The sequence below is a fragment of the Artemia sp. Qi Xiang Cuo genome, unplaced genomic scaffold (assembly GCF_049724085.1).
Source record: "Artemia sp. Qi Xiang Cuo unplaced genomic scaffold, ASM4972408v1 HiC_scaffold_3386, whole genome shotgun sequence".
Classification (NCBI taxonomy): Eukaryota; Metazoa; Arthropoda; class Branchiopoda; order Anostraca; family Artemiidae; genus Artemia; species Artemia sp. Qi Xiang Cuo.
The window spans coordinates 402,210-423,360 of NW_028300811.1; the positions used below are offsets into that span (position 1 = coordinate 402,210).

The window sequence follows — 21,151 nt, forward strand, 5'->3', positions numbered from 1 at the left end:
ATGTATGTATCACTGATTTTATATTATTCTAGGAGATAAACGGTCAAAAATTTAGGTTTAAGATTAGGTTAGGTTAGGTTAGGTTAGATTAAGTTAGGTTAGGTTAAGTTAGGTTAAGTTAGGTTAGGATAGCGTATTCAATGTACGCACGCATACGTAGGCTAGCCTAGCTAACCTAACTAACCTAACTAACTTACATCTAACCTAACCTAACCTGATCATACACCTAACTTTTTGCCTGTCTCTCACCTAACCTAAGCTAACCTAAGTGAAGCATTACATGGGCTAACCTAACCTAACCTAATCTAACCTAGCTAATCTAGTCTAACCTAACCATACTCACCGGAAAAGGTTAGGTTAACTTATCATGAGCACTCATGATAAGCACATGTGGGTGTACATGTGTATACATGTGTGTAAATGTGGCAAGTAAACCAGAACCAAACATAGTGAAATGTTGCAACTCATGCATTTCAATGAAAGAAATTCGAAATGGACTTTGAAAAATCAAGAAAATGTAACTGTGACAAGGTAAACCATGACCAAACACTACTGAAATGTTCCAACTCTTGCATTTCAACGAAAGAAATTCAAATGAACTTTGAAAAATCAGAAAAATGCAACTGTGACAAGGTAAACCATAAGCAAACACTACTGAAATATTCCAACTCTTGCATTTCAACGAAAGAAATTCAAAATGGAACTTATGAAAATCAGAGAAAATGTAACTGTGACAAGGTAAACCACAACCAAACACTACTGAAATATTCCAACTCTTGCATTTCAACGATAGAAATTCAAAATGAACTTTGAAAAATCAAGAAAAATATAACTGTGACAAGGTAAACCACAACCAAACACCACTTAAATATTCCTAATATTTCAAATCATCGAATGAAATTCAAACTTATCATTTAAAAATAAAGAAAATGTAACATGGAAAATGTAAAACACATAAAACCACTACTTAACGTTTAGATCTATTTATGTTCAACGATGGGAATTCAAAATGAAATTTGAAAAATCAGGAAAAGGTAACTCTGAGAAGGTCAACAACGAGGCTACGCTCCTTAAATATTCCAACTCTTGCATTAAACCGAAAGAAATTCAAAAGAAAATTGAAAAATAAAGAAAATGTAACTGTGACAAGGTAAACCACAAGCAATCACTACTGAAATGTTACAACTCTTGCATTTCAACGAAAGAAATTCAAAATGAACTTTGAAAAATCAAGAAAATTTAACTGTGACAAGGTAAACCACAACCAAACACTACTTAAATATTACAACTCTTGCACTTCAACGAAAGAAAATCAAAATGAACTTTGAAAAATCAGGAAAATGTAACTTTGACAAGTTAAACCATAACCAAACACTACTGAAATATTCCAAATCTTGATTTTCAACAAAATAAATTCAAATGAACTTTGGAATATAAATAAAATGTAAATTTGACAAGTTAACCCTCAACCAAACACTCGTTCAATATTCCAACTCTTGCATTTCAACGAAAGAAATTCAAAATGAACATTGAAAAGTATAGAAAATGTAACTTTGACAAGGTAAATCATAACCAAATACTACTTAAATATACCAACTCATTCAATACACATAAAGAAATTAAAAATGGACTTTGAAAACTCTAGAAAATGTAACTGTGACAAGGTAAACCAAAACCAACCGCGTCTTAAATATTACAACTCTTTAATTTAAATTAAATAAATACAAATGAAAATTTAAATATAAATAAAATTTCACTTTTAATATTTAAACAACTAAAATACAAGAATTAAATATTAAAAGTATTTCAGTTAAAGTAAAGATATAAAAAATGAAATATCACCAATAACTATACTTTATCTGTTAAAATTTAATCAAAGAAAAACCACTAATGTCATAGTCAAAATATAGCCCTAAAACTACATAAATACAAGATTAACATTTAAAACTAAAGAAATGTAACTTTTACACTTTCCAAAATAAAAACACTAAAATTAAATAGAAAATGTATTTATTTTAAATGACATTTATAATAACATTTCTTTGAAAAAACAATAAAATTTAACTTTTACTATTTAATCAATAACCGAAAACTAATGAATTATTCCAACTAATGCAATACAAAGAAATACATAATAAATTACATTTTAAAAAAAAGTACATTTTACATGTGACAATGTAAACCAAAACCAAACACAACTTAAATAGTACAACTCTTGCAATTCATATAAATAAATTAAAAATGAGCATTTAATTAGAAATAAAATTTAAATTTTACTATTAAACCAAAACCAACCAAAAACTGAATTAGTAAATCGAAGGAATTAATAGTATTTACTTAATGATTTAAAGTTTTATAAATATTATAATGTAATTTTTATCTTTACAACATCAGCAAAACACTATTTATATATTAAAACTAGTTAAATACAACTAAATAAAAACAAATGAACTTATATTAAAAATTAAAATTAAAATTTTAAAATGTACTACAAACAAACCAACATGTTAAATAGAAAAACTATTGATTGACAATGAATTAATTACAAATGAAATAAGAAAAAAAATTAAAATTTAACTGTGACACTTTAAAACACTACAATAAGATAAGGTAATAGTCCAAGTATTGCATTTAAACGAAATAAAATAGTTATGAACTATCAACCATAAAGAAAATGTAAGTTTGACACGTTAATCCAAGACCACACGCTACTGAAATAGTTCAACTCTTTCATTTCAAAAAAATAAACTCAAAATGAACTTTGAAAAATCAAGAAAATTTAACTGTGACATGTTAAACAACAACCAAACGCTACTGAAATATTCCAACTATTTAATTTCTACGAAATAAATAAAAAATTAAAGATGAAAAATCATTAAACTGTAACTGTGACAATTTAAACCTCGACAAAACACTACTGAAATATTACAACTCTTGCTTCTCAAAAAAATAAATTCAAAATTAACTATGAAAAATCAAGAAAATTTAACTGTGTCAATGTAAACCACTACCGAACTCTACTGAAATAGTCCAACTCTTGCATTTCAACACAATAAATAAAAAATTAAATATGAAAAATCAAGAAAATGTAACTGTGACAATGAAAACCACGACAAAACACTACTGAAATAGTCCAACTATTGAATTTCAAAGAAATAAATTCAAAATCAACTATGAAAAATCAAGAAAATGTAACAGTGACAAGGTAAACCACTAACAAACACTACTTAAATATTCCAACTCTTTCATTTCAAAAAAATAAATTAAAAAATATCAATTAAAAATAAAGAAAATGTACCTGTGTCATGTTAATCCACTACCGACCGCTGCTTAAATATTCCAAGTCTTTAATTACAAGGAAATAAATACATAATTAACTCTGAAAAATCAAGAAAATTTAAATGTGATAATTTCAACCACGACCAAACACTACTGAAAGATTCAAACTCATGCTTTTCAAAAAAGTAAATTAAATATGAACTATGAAAAATCAAGAAAATGTAACTTTGTCAAGGTAACCAACAACCGACCTCTTCTTAAATATTCCAACTCTTGCATTTCAAAAAAATAAATACAAATGAGATATGAAACATCAAGAACATGTAACTGTGATAAGGTAAACCACGACAAAACACTGCTGAAATATTCCAGCTCTTGCATTTCAACTAAAGAAATTAAAAATGAACAATGAAAAATCAAGAAAATGTACCTTTGACAAGTTAAACCACAAACAAACACTTCTGACATATTCCAACTCTTGAATTTCAACTAAAGAAATTTAAAATGAACTTTGAAAAATCAAGAAAATGTAACTTTGACAATGTACTCAATAACAAAACCCTACTTAAATATTCAAACTCTATAATTTCAACGAAGGAAATTCAAAATGAACTTTGAAAAATCAATAAAATTTAACTGTGACAATGTAAACCACAACAAAACACTACTGAAATATTCCAACTCTTGCATTTCAAAAAAGGAAATTCAAAATGAACTTTGAAAAATCAAGAAAATGTAACTTTGACAATGTAAAACCACAACCGAACGCTACTGAAATATTCCAACTCTTTCATTTCAACAAAATAAATTCAAAATGACCTTTGAAAAATCAAGAAAATGTAACTGTTACAAGATAAAACACTAACAAACACTACTTAAATATTCCAACTCTTGAATTTCAACTAAAGAAATTCAAAATGATCTTTGAAAAATCTAGAAAATGTAACTGTGACAAGGTAATCCACAACAAAACAATACTAAAATATTCCAACTCTTGCATTTCAATTAAAGAAATTCATAATTAACTTTGAAAAATCAAGAAAATGTAACTGTGATAAGGTAAACCACACCCGAACGCTACTGAAATATTCCAACTCTTGCATTTCAACAAAGGAAAGTCAAAATGAGCTTTGAAAAATCAAGAAAATGTAACTGTGACAAGGTAAACCACAACCAAGCACTACTGGGATGGGCTTTGGGGTCTGTGGGTTCCTTGAGGGTCGGTGGTCCTTTGGGGAGCCGGGGGAGCGGTGGAGGGCCTTTGGGACCCCGTTGGTCCTTTGGGAGCTCGATGGGCCTGTGGGGACCGGAGGAGGACCTTTGGGGCACATGGAGGGGCTGTGGGTCTCTGGGTGGTGCTTTGGGGGTCCTGTGGGCCAGGGGGGGAGCCGGGGAGGGCCTATGGGACCCTGTTGGTCCTTTGGGAGCTCAATGGGCCGTTGGCGACCGGAGTAGGACCCTTGGGGCCCACGGAGGGCCGTTGGGACCCAGGGAGGACCGTGGTGGGTCCGCAGGGGCCGTTGGGGACCAGTGGAGGGCCTTTGGGCCCCCGTTGGTCCTGTGGGTGCTCGTTGGGCCGTGGGGGCCCGGCGGAGGGCCTGGGGAGCCCCAGGGAGAGCCGTGGGAGCACCTGGAGGCACGTTGGGGGGCCGGGGAGCCCGTGAACACCGTGTGGGCCCGTTGGGGCCCGGTGGGTCCGTGGGGGGTCTGGGTGACCCGGGCGGACCTGGGGCGGACCTTTGGGGTCCGGGGGACCCGGGGGGGGGCCGGTGGGCCCTGTGGGAGCCCCGGTGGACCGTTGGGGACCCGGTGAGGACCTGGGGGGGTCCAGTGGGTCCTGTTGGTGCCTGGGGGACCTTTGCTGACCGGAGGCTTCCTTCGGAGGGGGGGTTGAGCCCTAGGGGCCCTTTGGGATCCCGTGGAGCACGGGGTTGGCCTGTGGGGCTCGGGGGAGGGCGGGGGGGGGACTGGTGTACCTTTGGGGACAGGTGCGGGCCTTTGGGGGCTGGGGTTTGTTCTTGTTATGCTGTGGGGCCGGTTGGGGGCGAGGTGTAACTGTGGGGACTGGGGGCGGGTCTTTGGAGACCCGGGGGGGGGGGGGTCCTGGTTACGCCAAGATCCAGTTGTATGCAGCGGGGGTTAATTCGGGTGGTGGGGAGGAGGTTCGTAACCTTTGGGGTTGGGTTAGCGGCCAACACAACACTGTTCAAATTAACAATGTGTATTATAACGATCACACTCAAATTCTCTTCCAAAATCTCTTCAAAAATCACCTTTTAAAATGTCTCTATCTGTTTCGCCGAAATAGTTCCATAACCTGTCTAAAACACTTTCTCCCAAATAATCCCTAAACGCAAATTCAGCGTGTTCCTTTGTTATTGGCATCTCTGTACTAATGCATTTCAAATTAATATGAAACCTTTTCGCGCGCGAAAACAATTCATCGCTAAGATGTTTCTTGCCTAAGTGTTTCCATGGCCTGGGGTTATTAATATCCTTTGGAATTCGACCTGTAGAACTGTTTCCGTGTCAAAGACATTAATGATTTTGGATCTATTCCTGGAAAAATGTTTCTAGGTGAAAATTTTTAAAGTCTGACAGATGATGTCATTGATTGATTGATCTGTCAAGAAAGGAAAATTAATTTGTTGTTTCTAAGGGGAATTATTGATTCACGATAGGTGAATTGAGGTCGACAGCACAGGTGTTCTGACTCGTGACAGGACCACGTGGTTTATGGTTTTCCAAGTGAGAAAGTTCCTGTTTTTTCAAATTCTCACTGACAAAAACCATGAAAACAGACATAAATGTGAGAAAGTTCCTGTTTTTCAAATTCTCACTGACAAAAACCATAAAACATCCATAATTTGATGTTGACATCCGAGAAAAACATCAAATAAATCGAACAACACACATAACCATCCATGAAAACAACCATAACTGTTACACAATTCATGGTTTTTCAAGTGACAAAGTTCCTGTTTTTCAAATTCTCATTGACAAAAACCATAAACCACGTGGGCCTCGTGCCAATATATGGTGTTAAAAAAAGTTGTAGGTGGCAGCAGGGGTGCGTGACACGAGTATAAGATAGCTCTCTACTGACAATGAAATAAATCTTATTTTCGTAGAATATTACAAGAATTTGTTAAGTCCTTGAATGGGGCTATTATAAGATTCCATATTTTCCTCATTAATAGAACAGGGCCTATCTTTGGATCCAGAGCATCTCAGGTTCAATTTTTATTCATAATGGATTCGGGGTGTATTTGCTATTATCATAGGCAGCGCATTGGCGCTGCTTAAGTAAAGAAAAATGTTGGCAAAATGTCTTATCATTACTTTTTTTTGTTTCAAGATCAGGGCACTTCGTGTAAAAGAAGTTGTCATAGAAATTTCAAAAAGGGCTCATTCAATTGGGAATTGAGAGGGCTAGTACCCTTTTTAATAGTCATAAGGGATTGGAGGGCAAAGAGCCCCTACCGCGCTCATCATTAACCAGAATACATCCAATCAAAGTTTTGAGATAGTCATTTTGTTTAGCGTAGTTGAAAAGTCTCAAAACCATGTCTTTGTGGATGAAAATCCCCCCTCCTCCCAGCCTTCAGGGCAAGGGTCTTATATTATGGCTTGGAGAGACATAAACTTTTTATAGAAAGTGTGGTAGAATAAACTTTGGAAATGGCTCATTGGACTGGTAATTAGAAGTTCTAGTCCCTTTTTAAGAGTCGAAGTGATCGGAGGGAAGCTATCCTCCCCCTCCCCTACACGTCCTATTTTCCCAAAATACATCCAATAGAAATTATGTATAGCCATTTTATTCAAAATAGTTCAAACATTATACAGCAAGGCTTTTGGACTTAAAAGAAACCACCAGAGCATGGGGCAGGGGTTGTAAGTTATGCCCCGGGGGTGTTTAAGCTTTTTATGGAAGGGATGACTGCATAAACATTAGAGGAGGCTCATTTGGTTCAAAATTGAAAGTTCTAGTTCCCTTTTATGAGTCAAAGTTAAGATGGGCAACCCCCCCCCTCCCTGACTACCCCACTTGTCACCAAGCACATATGATTGAAATCGTGAAATAATAATTTTGTTCAAAATAGTCTAAAAAAGATATAACAATGCGTTCAGGGATGAAAGAACCCCCCAAAGCCCAGCGGCAAGGAATGTAAGTTAAGGCATTTAAGGTTTCTTACGGAATGAGTCGTCATATAAACGTCAGATAAGGATCATTTAATTTGAAATTGGAAGTTATAGTGCCCTTATTAAGAGTTCTAATTCCCTTTTAAAAATCAAAAGTAATGGAGGCAACAAGCCCCCCCCCCCCGGACTATCCATCTTTTCTTCAAATGCATCTGATTGAAATTGTGAGATAGCCATTTTGTTCAAAATAATCAAAAGAACATATAACAATACCTCCAGGGTAGACACAAGCTTCCAGAGCCCCCGGGAAAGGGTTTTAAGTTGTGCCCTTGGGGCCTATTAAGTTTATATGGTATGGGTGGTCGTATAAGCCTCAGATGGGGCTAATTTGGATTGGAATTTGACAAACAAATTCAATCATTATTTTGAGATAGCAACTTTGGTTAACATAGATGAAGGGTCCAGAAACTACGCATTCGAGGATTACATCCCCCAAAGGCATCAGGTTAAGGGTTGTGAGTTGTACCCTAGGGACATCTAAAACTTTTTATAGAGAAGGTGATCGTATATTCTTTTGAGAGGGCTCATTGAATTGGTAATCAGAAGTTCTAGTGCCATTTTTAAGCGTCAAAGTGATCAGAGGGCAGCTACCCCCTCATACGTCATGTTTTCCCGAAATGCATCAAATAAAAATTTTGGGATATTCATTTTATTCAAAATAGTCCAAAGATCTTTTTGGACTATGAACCCCTTTAGGGGTTGATACAAACTACCAGAGCCTGGGGGGAGGGTTGTAAAATATGCCCAAGGAGCATTTATGGTGTTTATGGAAGAGATGATTGCATAAACTTTAGAGGCGGTTCATTTGGTTAAAAATTGGAAGTTCTAGTTCCCTTTTAAGGGTCAAAAGTGATGAAGGTCAACTATAATCCCCCCTCCCAGACCACCCCACTTTTCACCAAGCGCATCTGATTGAAATTGTAAGACAACTATTTTGTTCGAAATAGTATAAAAAAGATATAACAATTCCTTCAGAGTTAATACCCCCCCCCCACCAAAGCCCTGGTGCATGGACTGTAAGTTAAAACCTGGGGTCATTCAATGTTTTGTTTTGTTCAACGTAGTTGAAAGTTCTTGAAAATTTATCTTTGAGCAGGACACTCCCCCAACAGTATTCAGGGCAAGGGTTATAAGTTATGCCATAGGGGCATATAAGGTTTTATTGAAAGCTTTGTCGTAGAAACTTGAAAAAGGGCTCATTCGATTGGAAACTTAAAGACTAATGCCCTTTTTATAGTAAAAAGTGATTGGAGGGCAACTAAACACCCTCTCACGCCCATCATTTCCCCAAACACATACAATCAAAATTTTGATATATCCATTTTGTTCAACGTAGTTGAAAGTTCTGGAAATTAGGTAAGGTCATCTTGCAAAATACTACAAATCGCCTCAAAGGCAGTATCTTTTGAGTTGTTTGACAGCATTAGGAATCATCTATTCTGTGATCGGTCTTGATGAAAAACCTTGCGGATATAGGATGAGTACTATTTATGCTTTATATAGCTTGAATAGATAGCAATATCCTTAACAATTGGGGAGAGATATTGTACGTTTTCTTTATTGTAAACTAGCCTCTTGTTATCTTTTTGAACCGTTGAAATATTTTAGACACTAAAATATTTTTAGGAGTTTCCTCTGGTGCTGAGACAAAAAAAAATCACTATTGCACCCTTCGTCTTAGGGATGGTCAGCCGAAATTAAGACTCTTAAAATGATTCTTTATCCCCTTAAGCAAATAACGAGTATTGGCCCAGCCACTGATAGAACTTTTTATCATCTAATCATTTGTTCTGTTAAATTTTATTGCACCTGTATCGAGTACAATATATCCAGTAAGATTTGTCTCCGTCTTTTTTCTTGTTGTTAGATTCATTCACACTTCAAAAACTCTTTTCTAAATAGGTATCTCACATAGAAAGTAACGGGTTTTTAGCATAGATGGGCTTTGGATGAATTATACAAATATGCTGATCAAAAGTGCTTTGGCTCATATAGCCTCCGCTGCTAAAGGCCTGTCAGGTGGCCTTTCTTACGATCATTGTATTGGCCTAATGTCTTGTTATTACCTTAGCTCCAAGACCCTGAGAAACATATTGTCTGAGATAGATACAACTAGTCAGTATTAAATTTATCCATGGGAAAGATTGAAGTCTAGAGCAGACTTGAGAGCTTCTATGGTCTGACATGCGTTCTACTGGAGGATTCCTCGGCATTATCAACTGTCTGCAAATCCTAAAGGCGAGTTACTATATCATTCAATGGAAACGATAATGAGGCTTGTCTCAGAAACAATCTTTTTGAGGCTAGAGTTCCTTTGTCCTCAGAAAAAAAAATCAGATCTTACGGAATTTGAGACAGAATATGTGTGTGAAAAAAGCTGATTGTTTCTATAGCTTAAATTAAAGTACTGTATTAATAATACTATTGGTCATATTGGTAAATACACAAAGCTTTGGACTTACCGAAACATTCTTTTTGTTTAGTAAGGGTCGTGGTGGATGTGACAAAGAAGGTGGTGGCCGAGGAATAAGTCGTCGTGGCAGTGACGGTTATGGAGGTTCCGGTCATGACAATTGTGACAGCAGTGATTATAACTTCCACTCATCTTGTCACGAACTGTTTGATATATACAAATATTTTTGCAATTAGCAGTTTTGAGCTCTTTACACAATTTATCGTCTTTTCATACTGTTGTCTATTCAAAGATATTTGATTATTGAAGCAAGTCCGATTTCTAACAACGATATGTACTAAGCTTCAGAATTTTTGTTTTCTTTTTTAAGGTTTTTGAATTGTTGTAATCCCTTGTCAAAATAGAGAATCATAATTTTTAATAATGGTAAATTTTGTTTTTTGGGCCTTTATACCGACATTATACAACTGGTCAGGTTTAAAAATGTTATCTTTTTAAAGGTTTTTGAATTATTGTAATCCCTTGTTGAAATATATACAACTATTTTTGAAACTACCAGTTTTTAGCTCTTTACGCAATTTAATGGCTTTTTGTACTGTTGTCTGCTCAAAGATATTTGAATATTGAAGCTAGTCCGATTTCTAAGAACGACATGTACTAAGCTTCAAGTTTTTGGTTCTCTTTTTTAGGGTTATTGAATTGCTGTAATCCCTTGTCAAAACAGAGAATCATCACTTTTAATAATTGCAAATTTTGTTATGTGTTCCTTTCTACCGACATTATATAATGGGTTGCGTTTAAAAAAGTTATCTTTATAAAGGTTTTTGAATTATTGTAATCCCTTGTTAAAATGTATACAAATATTTTTGCATTCACCAGTTTTTAGCTCTTTACGCAATTTAATGTTTTTAGCTTTTAGTTTTTAGCTCTTTATGCAATCTTTTCATACTACTGTCTTTTCAATAATATTTGATTATTGGAGCTAGTTCAATTTCTAACAACGATATGCACTAAGCTTGAATCTTATGGTTTTCTTTTTAAAGGTTTGTGAATCGTTGTAATCCCTTGTCAAAATATCGAATCATCATTTGATCAAATAACTGCAAATTTTTGTTTTTTGACCTTCCTGCTAAAATTATATAACTGGTTGCGTTCAAACTTGTAAGCTTAATCGAGTGGATTTTATCTAACAAAAAACAAACTAATTTTAAAAGGTATTTTTCTAGTTTGAATTGAAACACTAAAACTATTGCTCAGGCGCCATAAATATTTTTACAGTTTGCATAGTAACTTTAGTGATTCTGAACTGAACCAAAAAAATTTTCAACTCTTTTTCATTTTAAAAAAAAAACAGTTATACTTATAAGAATAGAGATTCGATAATGCTATTTTTCTAACAATGATTTCTACTAAGCCTCAAACTTTTGGTTTTCTTTTTTAAGGTTTTTGAAGTGTTGTAATCCCCTTGTTAAAATAAATACAAATATATATATATATATATATATATATATATATATATATATATATATATATATATATATATATATATATATATATATATATGTCAATCTGATGATTGACGTACCTGATTTCAGCTCTTAAATAACACCTAATTTTGTTTTTGCTTATTACAGGTTCGCCGAGGATAGGAAGGATGATGGAAATAAATACTACAAGCAGAGGGATTATAGAACGGCTCTTGGCTTTTACGACGAAGCCATTGGTAGGAAAATTTATTTGTTTTTGTAGAGTTTTATAAATTTTTTGGAAAAAGTTTTGCTTAAGAGATCCAGAAATCTTTGTTTACATTAAAAAATGTATTAAAAGGTGAGTAGTATAGCCTCCATAGATATTACGACACTCATAGCCACAACTCTTTTCTCCATCAATGGTTTAACATCATGTTTAATATCAAGAAGAATGTTTAATGGCGAAATTCTAATTCTGGCAGGTGTATGTGATTTACTCGAATTAATCAGAGTAGTCCCTCAAAGTTCTAACAAATGTGGGCAGATGTTTGTCTGGGAATTTTAGAGGGTATATTAACAGGCAAAACTTTGTTGAGGTAATTAATGGAAAAGGAAAATTAATATCTATTATTTTTAATCGATTGACGCAACCGTCACAAGGACACAATATTTTGCAAATGTACTTTGATCATTTGTGACACCTATCAACGATTTATTTTTAAAAGTAATGACATGAGATTATCACTTGAATTATGATTTTAGTTTTATTACAAATATTAGACGTGTTCAGAGTTTTCTATGGGAATAAACCTTTAAAACAAATGACAAAACTTTTGGAGGAGATGAAGAGAAATGAATAATCGTCCATGACCCACAATAGTTCATGGCCCGTGGCACTCTCTAGCCTATAACACTTCTTGGCCAATGGTTCTTCGTATCCCGTGGATCATCATGATCCAGGGTACTCCAAACCCCTTATGATACACCAAGGCAGCTTATGGACCTTGGCACTCTTTGGCCCGTGGCACTTCTTGACCTATTGCACTTCATGATCCATGGATAATCATAGACCAGGATACTCCTAGCCCCATATGGTACTCTGCATATTCGTGGTTTATTATATAATCATGAAAACCAGTATCACACCACAACTCATGGCCCCCTTCCCCAAAAAATACTAACTCATCGTCAATATGTAAGAAACTGACCGATGGACCACCACACCCCATCCCTCATCCTAAACCCTTCAAGCCCCCGTTACCCCAACCCCATAGCCCTCCCTAACCCAATGGGCCTTGACACTTTGTAACTCCTGAATCATCGTGGCCCAGAACACTCCCAACCCCTGTAATGTACCATGACAGTAACTGGCCTCTGGCGCACTGTGGCAATTCTTGGCCTATGCTATTTTTACCCAAGGGATAATCATGGACCAGGAAACTTCGAGTGCCGATTAGCCTGATTAGATCAGGATTAGTCTGAGCCCCCTGGCCCTCTTAGACCCTTGCATCCCCCTGAGCCCGCTTAACCTCCGGGGGCTACATGCCCCCTCCTACCATTTTTTGAAATCTTTTCAGCTTTTTTTGCATCTTCAAAAGACATAGTGAAAACTTTTAGCAATAAGTTTTATTATGATTTTCTTATTATACAATGACAATGGTTTACGTTTGTTAGTGGTGATTTTTTTGTTTTTAGAGAAACAACTTTTGCACTGAATTTTTTTCCGGGACTTAGGTTTATTCCGGGAAGATCGCATTATCTTGATATGATTATTTTATTTCTTTGGATATTTTTTTATTTTGTATTTAAAGGAAACGGTTTTATTTTTCGTTTAACATCACTCACGTATTGTTATTGATAATGAATTTTCAAGTAAGACAAAACATTAGTCAGTTTTTCTTTTTCAGAGCAATGGAAAACGTTTTTGTTTTATCTAGCCGAAAATAATGTTTTTTTTTATGATAAAAATTCATGTAAGAAATAAACACGTCATTTTTTTTCTTTTCACTGCAGTGAAAAAAGTTTTTTTCCTTTACTACACTCAAGTATTTTTTTTGTAATGACAATTCATATAGCGTAAAACAATTTTTTTTTCTTGTTCGGTGCAATGGAAATAATTTTTTCTTTGGCATCACAGATTCAATTTTATTTTTTTTGTAATGCAATTCACGTAAGATAAGTCACTTTTTTTCACAAGTCATTTTTACTTTTTGAGTTCAATGGAAAAAAATTTTCTTTAACATCAATCACTTAATGTTTTTTACAATAAGAAATCATGTTAGAAAAAATATTACTAATTTATTCTTTTAAATACATTACAAAATATTTTTTCCCAAAAACCCTCGAGTAATATTTTTTTAAATGAAAATTTAAGTAAGATAAAACCCCCAAGGAAGTAAGTCTAGAGGGAAAAAACATGGACTCTGTCAACCTTTTTATATTTTTGAAAAATTGTTTCTTTCTCAGATCTCCCCTATTGTTTGCTTCAATTTACTTTCTTTTATAACACGAAGCAGTGACCAGTTCACTACATGGTCAAACAGGGAACGCGTACAATGCAGTGCTAAAGCCCTTCTTTCCAAAATATAAAAATTACATAAAGCGTGATTTTTCCATTTGTCACAGTTAGTGCAAAAAAATAGTACCACGGCTGACAGTCATTTAATTCGATTATTCTGTAGTCATTTTTCCAGTGCAATGGAAACAGTTCTTTTTTCTTTAAGAACACCCATATAATTATTTTTATTATGATATTTCACTTAAGATGAAACTTTAGTCCTTTTTTCTTTTTCTCTGGAATGATTTTTTTTGTAATGACAGTTCACATATAATGAAACAATTGTAATTTTATTTTTTTTCCTGCAATGGAATTGGTTTATTTTGCTTTAACAAGACTCACGTAAGGTTTTCTGCAATGAAGACTCACATAAAATAATCATTATTTTTTTCTTTTTCAGTACAATGGAAATGGCATTTTTTTTAAATAATATTTTTCTTTAAATGGTAGTTAACGTAATTTGAAGCAATAATATTTTTTTCAGTGCAATGGAGGCTTTTTTGCTTGGCATCCCTCAAATAATGTTTTTTTGTGGTGACTAGCCACCTAAGAGGAAAAAATAGTCAATGGAATGATTATTTTCCAGTGCAATGGAAAAGGTGCCATTTCCATTTCCTCACGTAATATTTTTTGGAAAAAATAATAGTCATTACAAAAACTTTTACGTGAATGTTGTTACGGAAAAGAAACCTTTCCATCGTCTTAAAAAAGAAAAAATTGACTAAAGTTTCGTCTTACTTGAATTGTCATTACAAACAAAAACACTAGGTGAATGTTTTCAAGAAAAGAAAAACCTTTCCGTTACCTTAAAAAGAAAAAAAAGACTATATTTTCGTGTTACTTGAATGAGTAAAAAAAAACATCAAGAGAGTGTTGTTGAACAAAAAAACCTTTTACATTGCCTTAAAAAGGAAAAAAAAACGCGGAAGTTTTGTCTGGCGTGAATTCTCATTACAAAACTCTTTAAGTGATTTTTCTTAAGGAAACAACAATTCCTTTGCCTAAAAAAGACAAAACATTGACTAAATTTTGTCTTATGTGAAATTTCATTACAAAAGAAAATATGTGAATATTGTTAAGAAAAAAATCCAAGTTTTTACAAAAAATAAAAAATAATGTGCCATCTTACGTAAATTTTCATTACAAAAAAGCATTACGTGAGTGTTGTTAAGACAATAAACCTTTCTATTGTCTTAAAAAGAAAAAGAACACTATGTTATCGTCTTACGAGAATTGTTATTACAAAAAAAACTTTGTTTGATTGTTATTAGAAAAACCTTTTCCACTGCTTTAAAAAAGAAAAAAAATGACGTTGAAATTTCGTCTTACAGGAATTCTCATTACAAAAAGAAACATTAAGTCATAGTTTTCATGGAAAAACCGTTCTGTTGCCTTGAAAAAGAAAATTAATGAGAAAAGTTTCGTCTTATGTGAAATGCCATTAGAAAAAAATAAATAATATTAAGAAAAAAACAATCTATTGTCTTAAAAAGAATAAAAATAATGATATATTTGTCCTATGTGAATTGTCATTATACAGAACACTAAAAGAATGCTGTTAATGAAAATAAAACCTTTCTAATGTTTTAAAAAGGAAAACTGATAAAGTTTCGTCTTAAATGAATTGTCATTACAAAAAAAACAACACTCGAAGGTTGTTAAGAAAAAAAACTTTCATTTAACTTAAAAAACAAAACGAAATTACTAAAGATTTGTGTTATCTAAATTGTCGTTACGAAAACATAACAAAAACATTGTTAAGAAAAAACCCTTTTATTTACCTTGAAAAACACAAAAAATTTACCAAATTTCATCTACGTGAAATTTAATTACTAGAAACATTATGTAAATGCTGGCAAGGAAAAACCATTTCCATTGTCTTATAGAATAAAAAATGACCTATGTTTTATCCAACAAATTGTCATTGCAAAAAAAACACTACATGAGTGTGAAAAAACTTTTCCATTACCTTAAAAATAAAAAATGCTTATAGTTTCCCCTTACGGAAATTGTTAGCATAAAAAAACATTACTTGAATGTTACTAAGGAAAACAAAGCTTCCCACTACCTTGAAAAAGAAAAAAAACTATTAAAATTTGTCTTACGTGAAATATCATTACATAAAAAGACACCATATGAGTAGGCTACTATTAAAACAATATTTATATTGTCAAAAAAAAGACTACAGTTTCATCTCACGGGAATTGTCAGCACAAAAAAACACACAGAGACAGAGACAGAGAGACAGACACAGAGAGAGACAGAGACAGAGAGACCCACAGACAGAGAGACAAAAGACACACAGACAATATGAGATTAACTTCTTTGCAGAGTGAAAACCAAGGGACATACCTAATCACGATAAGTGCATAAGACACAGTAAAAAGTAACCTATATAATAGGACCCATGTTGTAGATATGTAAAAATGATGTTGTTGAAATAAACAACTTTAACTGAACCTTCTTTATTTATAGACCTGTTAAAAAGGAAAATGTTTTGAAATAAAAAAAAGATTGGTGATATAACTTAACATTTTCAGACTTTGTGCAGCGGAAGACAGACAAAAAGACACACAGACATACACAAAAGAAATCCACAGGCAAACCGACACAGAGGAAAAGAGACACAAACAGGCACAAAGACACACAATAGTCTCTGACTAAGTATAAAAAAATGATAAAAGCAGCTAGTTGGTAAATACCGAGTGTTTTGATTACCGACTGCGTATCAAAAATATGATAAAAGTACTTTTGACTGCAACAAGTTCAGCTAGTTGGTAAATTTCAAGTAATTTAGTTACTGACTTAGTATCAAAATTTAATGAAGGCACTTTTTAGTAAAACACACTCTGATAGTTGATAAATTTTAAGCGTTTTAGTTGCTGACTCAGTTTCAGCAATTTCATAAAAGCACTTTTTAGTATAACAAAATCAGCTAGTTTATAAATGCTGAATGTTTTAGTTCATGGTTCAGCACGAACAAATCTAATAAAAGTAGCTTTGACTACAACACACTTAGCGAGTTGATAAATTCCGAGTGTTTTAGTTATATTCGATTTAGAAAAATTTAATTATTCAAAATTTTGAAGGAATTTATCACTGTCCTGAAGATGAGGTTTGGTTCTTCACACAGTGCATACCAAGAGCTTAAATTATCAAGATACCTGTTCATGATAAGCTAATACAATATAGTACAAAGTATGCTATATAATAGAATCCCCCATTCGTGGATGTTTAATATTAAACATTAAGCAATAAACACCTTTAAGCTTGCCCGGTCTTTATCTCTAGACTTGTTACCAGAAGCAATAGCACAGTTAGTCAGAAACTAAGCTTTGATGGATGAAAATATTGAAATAGAAATATCTTTTTACTGCATTCGTAGTATCTGTAAAGTCCGTTACCCTCAAATAATAAGCTTTAAGCACGACACAGCCCCAAAAAATTACAAAAAAACAAAAAAACTACCTAAATTTGAAAGTCCCAAGAAAAGAATTTGTTCTAAAATTACATTACGAAAACTGATTTAAAAGTGTAAAGCAGGGTGTTAGGATCTCAATGAAGTCAAGAAGCAATATTGGGGGGTGGGAGAGAAAAAATATTTTTGCTCTGAGCGTAAATCAAAAATTAATTTGAGGGTGTAAAACATGTTAATTGTGTCTTTTAAGTCTTGAAAAGGCATCATGTATATTTTTAGCAAACAGTTCGGTTATTATATATACTAGAACTTTTAACTTTTAAGATGATTGGAGTATGAAATTGAACTTTTTGGCCTGAAGTCTTCATCTTTTGGAGTTATATTTGAATGTGCATATTTGCTTTTGACTGAGGAATCTGAAGAATTTCTTAAATTATCTTAAAAGAATTATCTTAAAAGCAAACTATAATATATTTAACCGTGATAAAAGCTTGTGAAGTATTACATTACGACAATTGAACCTAATGGGATTTTTTGACCGAGTGATTACAACTTATAGCAAAATTTGTAAAGAGCTAAGTACTGTTCAGGAAGAAGTCAGAAAAATATGCAAATTTTTGCATGCACAAAATCACATTTGTGCTCCCAAGAGCACAACAATAGTCTTTGAAAAGAAGGTACAGTATACTAGAAAAAGATTACCAAGTGCAAAATAAAAGATCAAGAAATGCAGAGCTCCTCTATAGGAATTCATCACATTCCTTGAGAAATGACAGAAAAAAAATCTTAGAAAAGAAACATTGCCTACAAGAATTCATCATCGTTCTGAAAGAACTCCCATTCATCAATTTATACCAAATTTCGTTATTGATACCACTTATAAAAACGTTATTGCTTTCATATTCGCAATAAATATTTTTTTTACCATATTCATTTGGTCTTAGATTCTCATTAAAACTGTGTTAAGGCGTAAAAAAAAGAGAAATTGAATAAAGATTTTTTTAATGGTCAAAGATGTATGAACAGGATTTTCACATCAACGATTTAACAAAAGCACTTTTGAGCACAGAAAATTGAACTATTTGGTGAATTCTGAATGTTTTATTTAGCGACCGCATATCAATAGAATTCAATAAAAGCACTTTTGAATCCTACAAATTCAGCTGGTTGGTAAATTGTAAGGCTTTTTTGCTGCTGACTGCGTATTAAAAATTTAATAAAAAAGTTTTGAGTAAAAGAATCTCAGCTAGTTGGTAAATTCCGAATGTTTTAATTGTTAACTGTGTATTGAAAAATTTAAAAACACTTTCGAGTTCTACAATCTCAGATGGTTGATAATTACTAAGTCTTTTATTTGTTGACTGAGTATCAAAAAAAATAATAAAAGCACTTTTGAGTAGAACAAACTCAGCTACTTGATAAATTATGAGTGTTTTATTTACTGGCTGAGTACCAAAAAATTTTAATAAAAGCAGCTTTGAGTGCAACAAACTCAGCTAGTTAGTGAATTCCGAGTGTTTCCTTAGTTACTAGCCGCACATCAAAAATATTTAATAAAGGCAATTTTGAGCACAATAAACTCAGCTACTTTGTGAATTCTAGCACAATCAGCTACTTTGTGATTTTAATTGGTGACCGAGTATAAAAAATGAAATAAAAGTACTTTTGCAGACAACAAACTCAGCAAGTTGGTAAATTTCCTAGGTTACATTATATCGACTGATTTGAAGCTAAATTCATTTGGGATCAGTAAGCGGGTAGGCACGCTTACTGAACTCAAATTAACCAAGCTTAAGATCTATTAACATAATAGAACCTAGGTAAAACTCAGTTGTGCTGCCATCTATAAATATAGGGGAATAAATGGCAGCACTTTGGGTAGTCCAAAAATATTGCCATCTATGACTGTAAACGAACAGATGGCAGCAGTAGAGATGTGACCAAACTTAATATTTTCTAATGTTAAAAAAAATAGCTAGGTATTATAAAATATTAGACTTTTTTCTTTATCAAGAAAATGGGAAAGCGTTTTATATTTCTTAGCAATATCCAAAGGTAATGTTTTTTGTCTTTTCATTGTTAATGGGATCTTTACCATTCAATCAAAATGATTGTGCTTTTATTACATTTTTTGATACTCAGTCAGCAAGTATAACATTAAGAATTTACAAAGTATTTGAGTTTTTCGTACTGAAAAGCGTCTATATGAAGTTTTTCTTATATACGCAGTCGGTAACAAAAAAACACTCAGAATTTACCATATAGCTGAGTTTGCTGTACTCAAAAGTACTTTTATTGAATTTTTTGGTACTCAGCCAGCAAGTAGAACACTCAGAATTGATCAAGTTGCTGAGCTGGTTGTAATCAAAATTGCTTTTATTAAATTTTTTATACTGAGTCAAAAAGTAAAAGACTCGATAATTATGAACTAGCTCAGTTTGTAGTATTCAAAAGTATTTTTAATTTTTTTTATACCAAGTTGACAATTAAAATACTCGGAATTTACCCATTGGATGAGTTTGTTTGACTCAAAAGTGCTGTTATTAAATTGTGTATACGTAGCCAGCAGCTAAAAGACTTAGAATTTACTAGCTTGCTGAGTTTGTTGACCTCAAAAGTGCTTTTACTGAAATTTTTTCATATTCAGTTGGTAGCTAAAACACGCGGAATTTACCAACTAGTTCCTCTTGTTTACTAAAAATTACTTTTATTATACTTTTGATGAAAAAATTCTGTTCATATATCTCTGATCATGAAAAAGAATTTGTTGCAATTTTTCTTTTTGTTTCACCTTAATACAGTTATTATAAAATTATAAGACCAAATTAATATTGTAAAAAAATATTTATTACAAATATATAAGCAAAAAAATTCTTACAAGTGCCATCAGTAACGAGATTTCACATAAGTTGATAAATGGGAGTTCTTCCAGAACGATGATGAATTCTTGTATGCCATATTTTTTTATGCGTATCTTCTCTGTCATCTCTCAAGAAAAGTGAAGAATTCCTGTAGGGAGACCCTGCTTTTCGAGATTTTTTATTTTGCTGTTCGTGATCCAATTCTATTATAGTGTACCTCCTTTTCCAAGACTATCGTTGTGCTTTCAATTTTTCATGGGATGTTAAGGGCACCCTTTCTTGCTTGACCAATCAACTAGTTTCTGGTTTCTTACTTGACCAATCTAAAGGTGAGTTTCTCTCCATTATAGATGATTTTCTTTCATTCCATATTTTTCCCCTCATCTCTTCCAGATTCCTCTTACCTATTGAAGTACACTTCCCTTTTCAAGCTCTTCCCCCCCCCCCCCAAAAAAAAAACTTTTTAACTTCATGCAGATCCCAAAACTATGCTATAGTTTTTTCAAACAGTTTTCGTAATATCAATTAAGAACAAACTCTTTTCTTGGTACTTTCAAACATGGGTTTGTTTTCTTTTTTTCCCTTTTTGGGTGTTTTATCGTGTCTGACGCTTATTTTGTGTGGGTAACGGTCTTTGCAGATGCTGAAAATGCATTAAAAGATATTTCTATTTCAATATTTTTAAACCATCATAGCTTAGTTTGAAACTATCTCTGCGATTCATTCTGGTAACAAATATAGAAATTAAGACGAGTTAAGCTTAAAGATTTTTAGTGCTTAAAGTTCTCTATTACAAATCAACAACGAAGTCCTATGATATAACATTTTTTTTACTTTTTTGTATGCACTTATCACGATCAGATATGTACCTTGGTATATGCTCTGCGAGGAACTGAACCTCACCTACAGGACAGTGATAAGTTCCTTCAAAATTAGGGACATTTAGATTCT

At 33.3% G+C, this 21,151-nt stretch overlaps 1 protein-coding gene across 1 annotated transcript in view; it reads left to right on the forward strand.

The window, feature by feature from the left end:
• Positions 1–21,151, forward strand: part of LOC148938338 (uncharacterized) — a 307,727-nt gene that overhangs the window by 142,547 nt on the left and 144,029 nt on the right. The window contains exon 5 of the mRNA XM_089107858.1: positions 11,530–11,618. Coding sequence (XP_088963984.1) covers positions 11,530–11,618 — 89 coding nt within the window. The remainder of the gene's footprint in view (positions 1–11,529; positions 11,619–21,151) is intronic.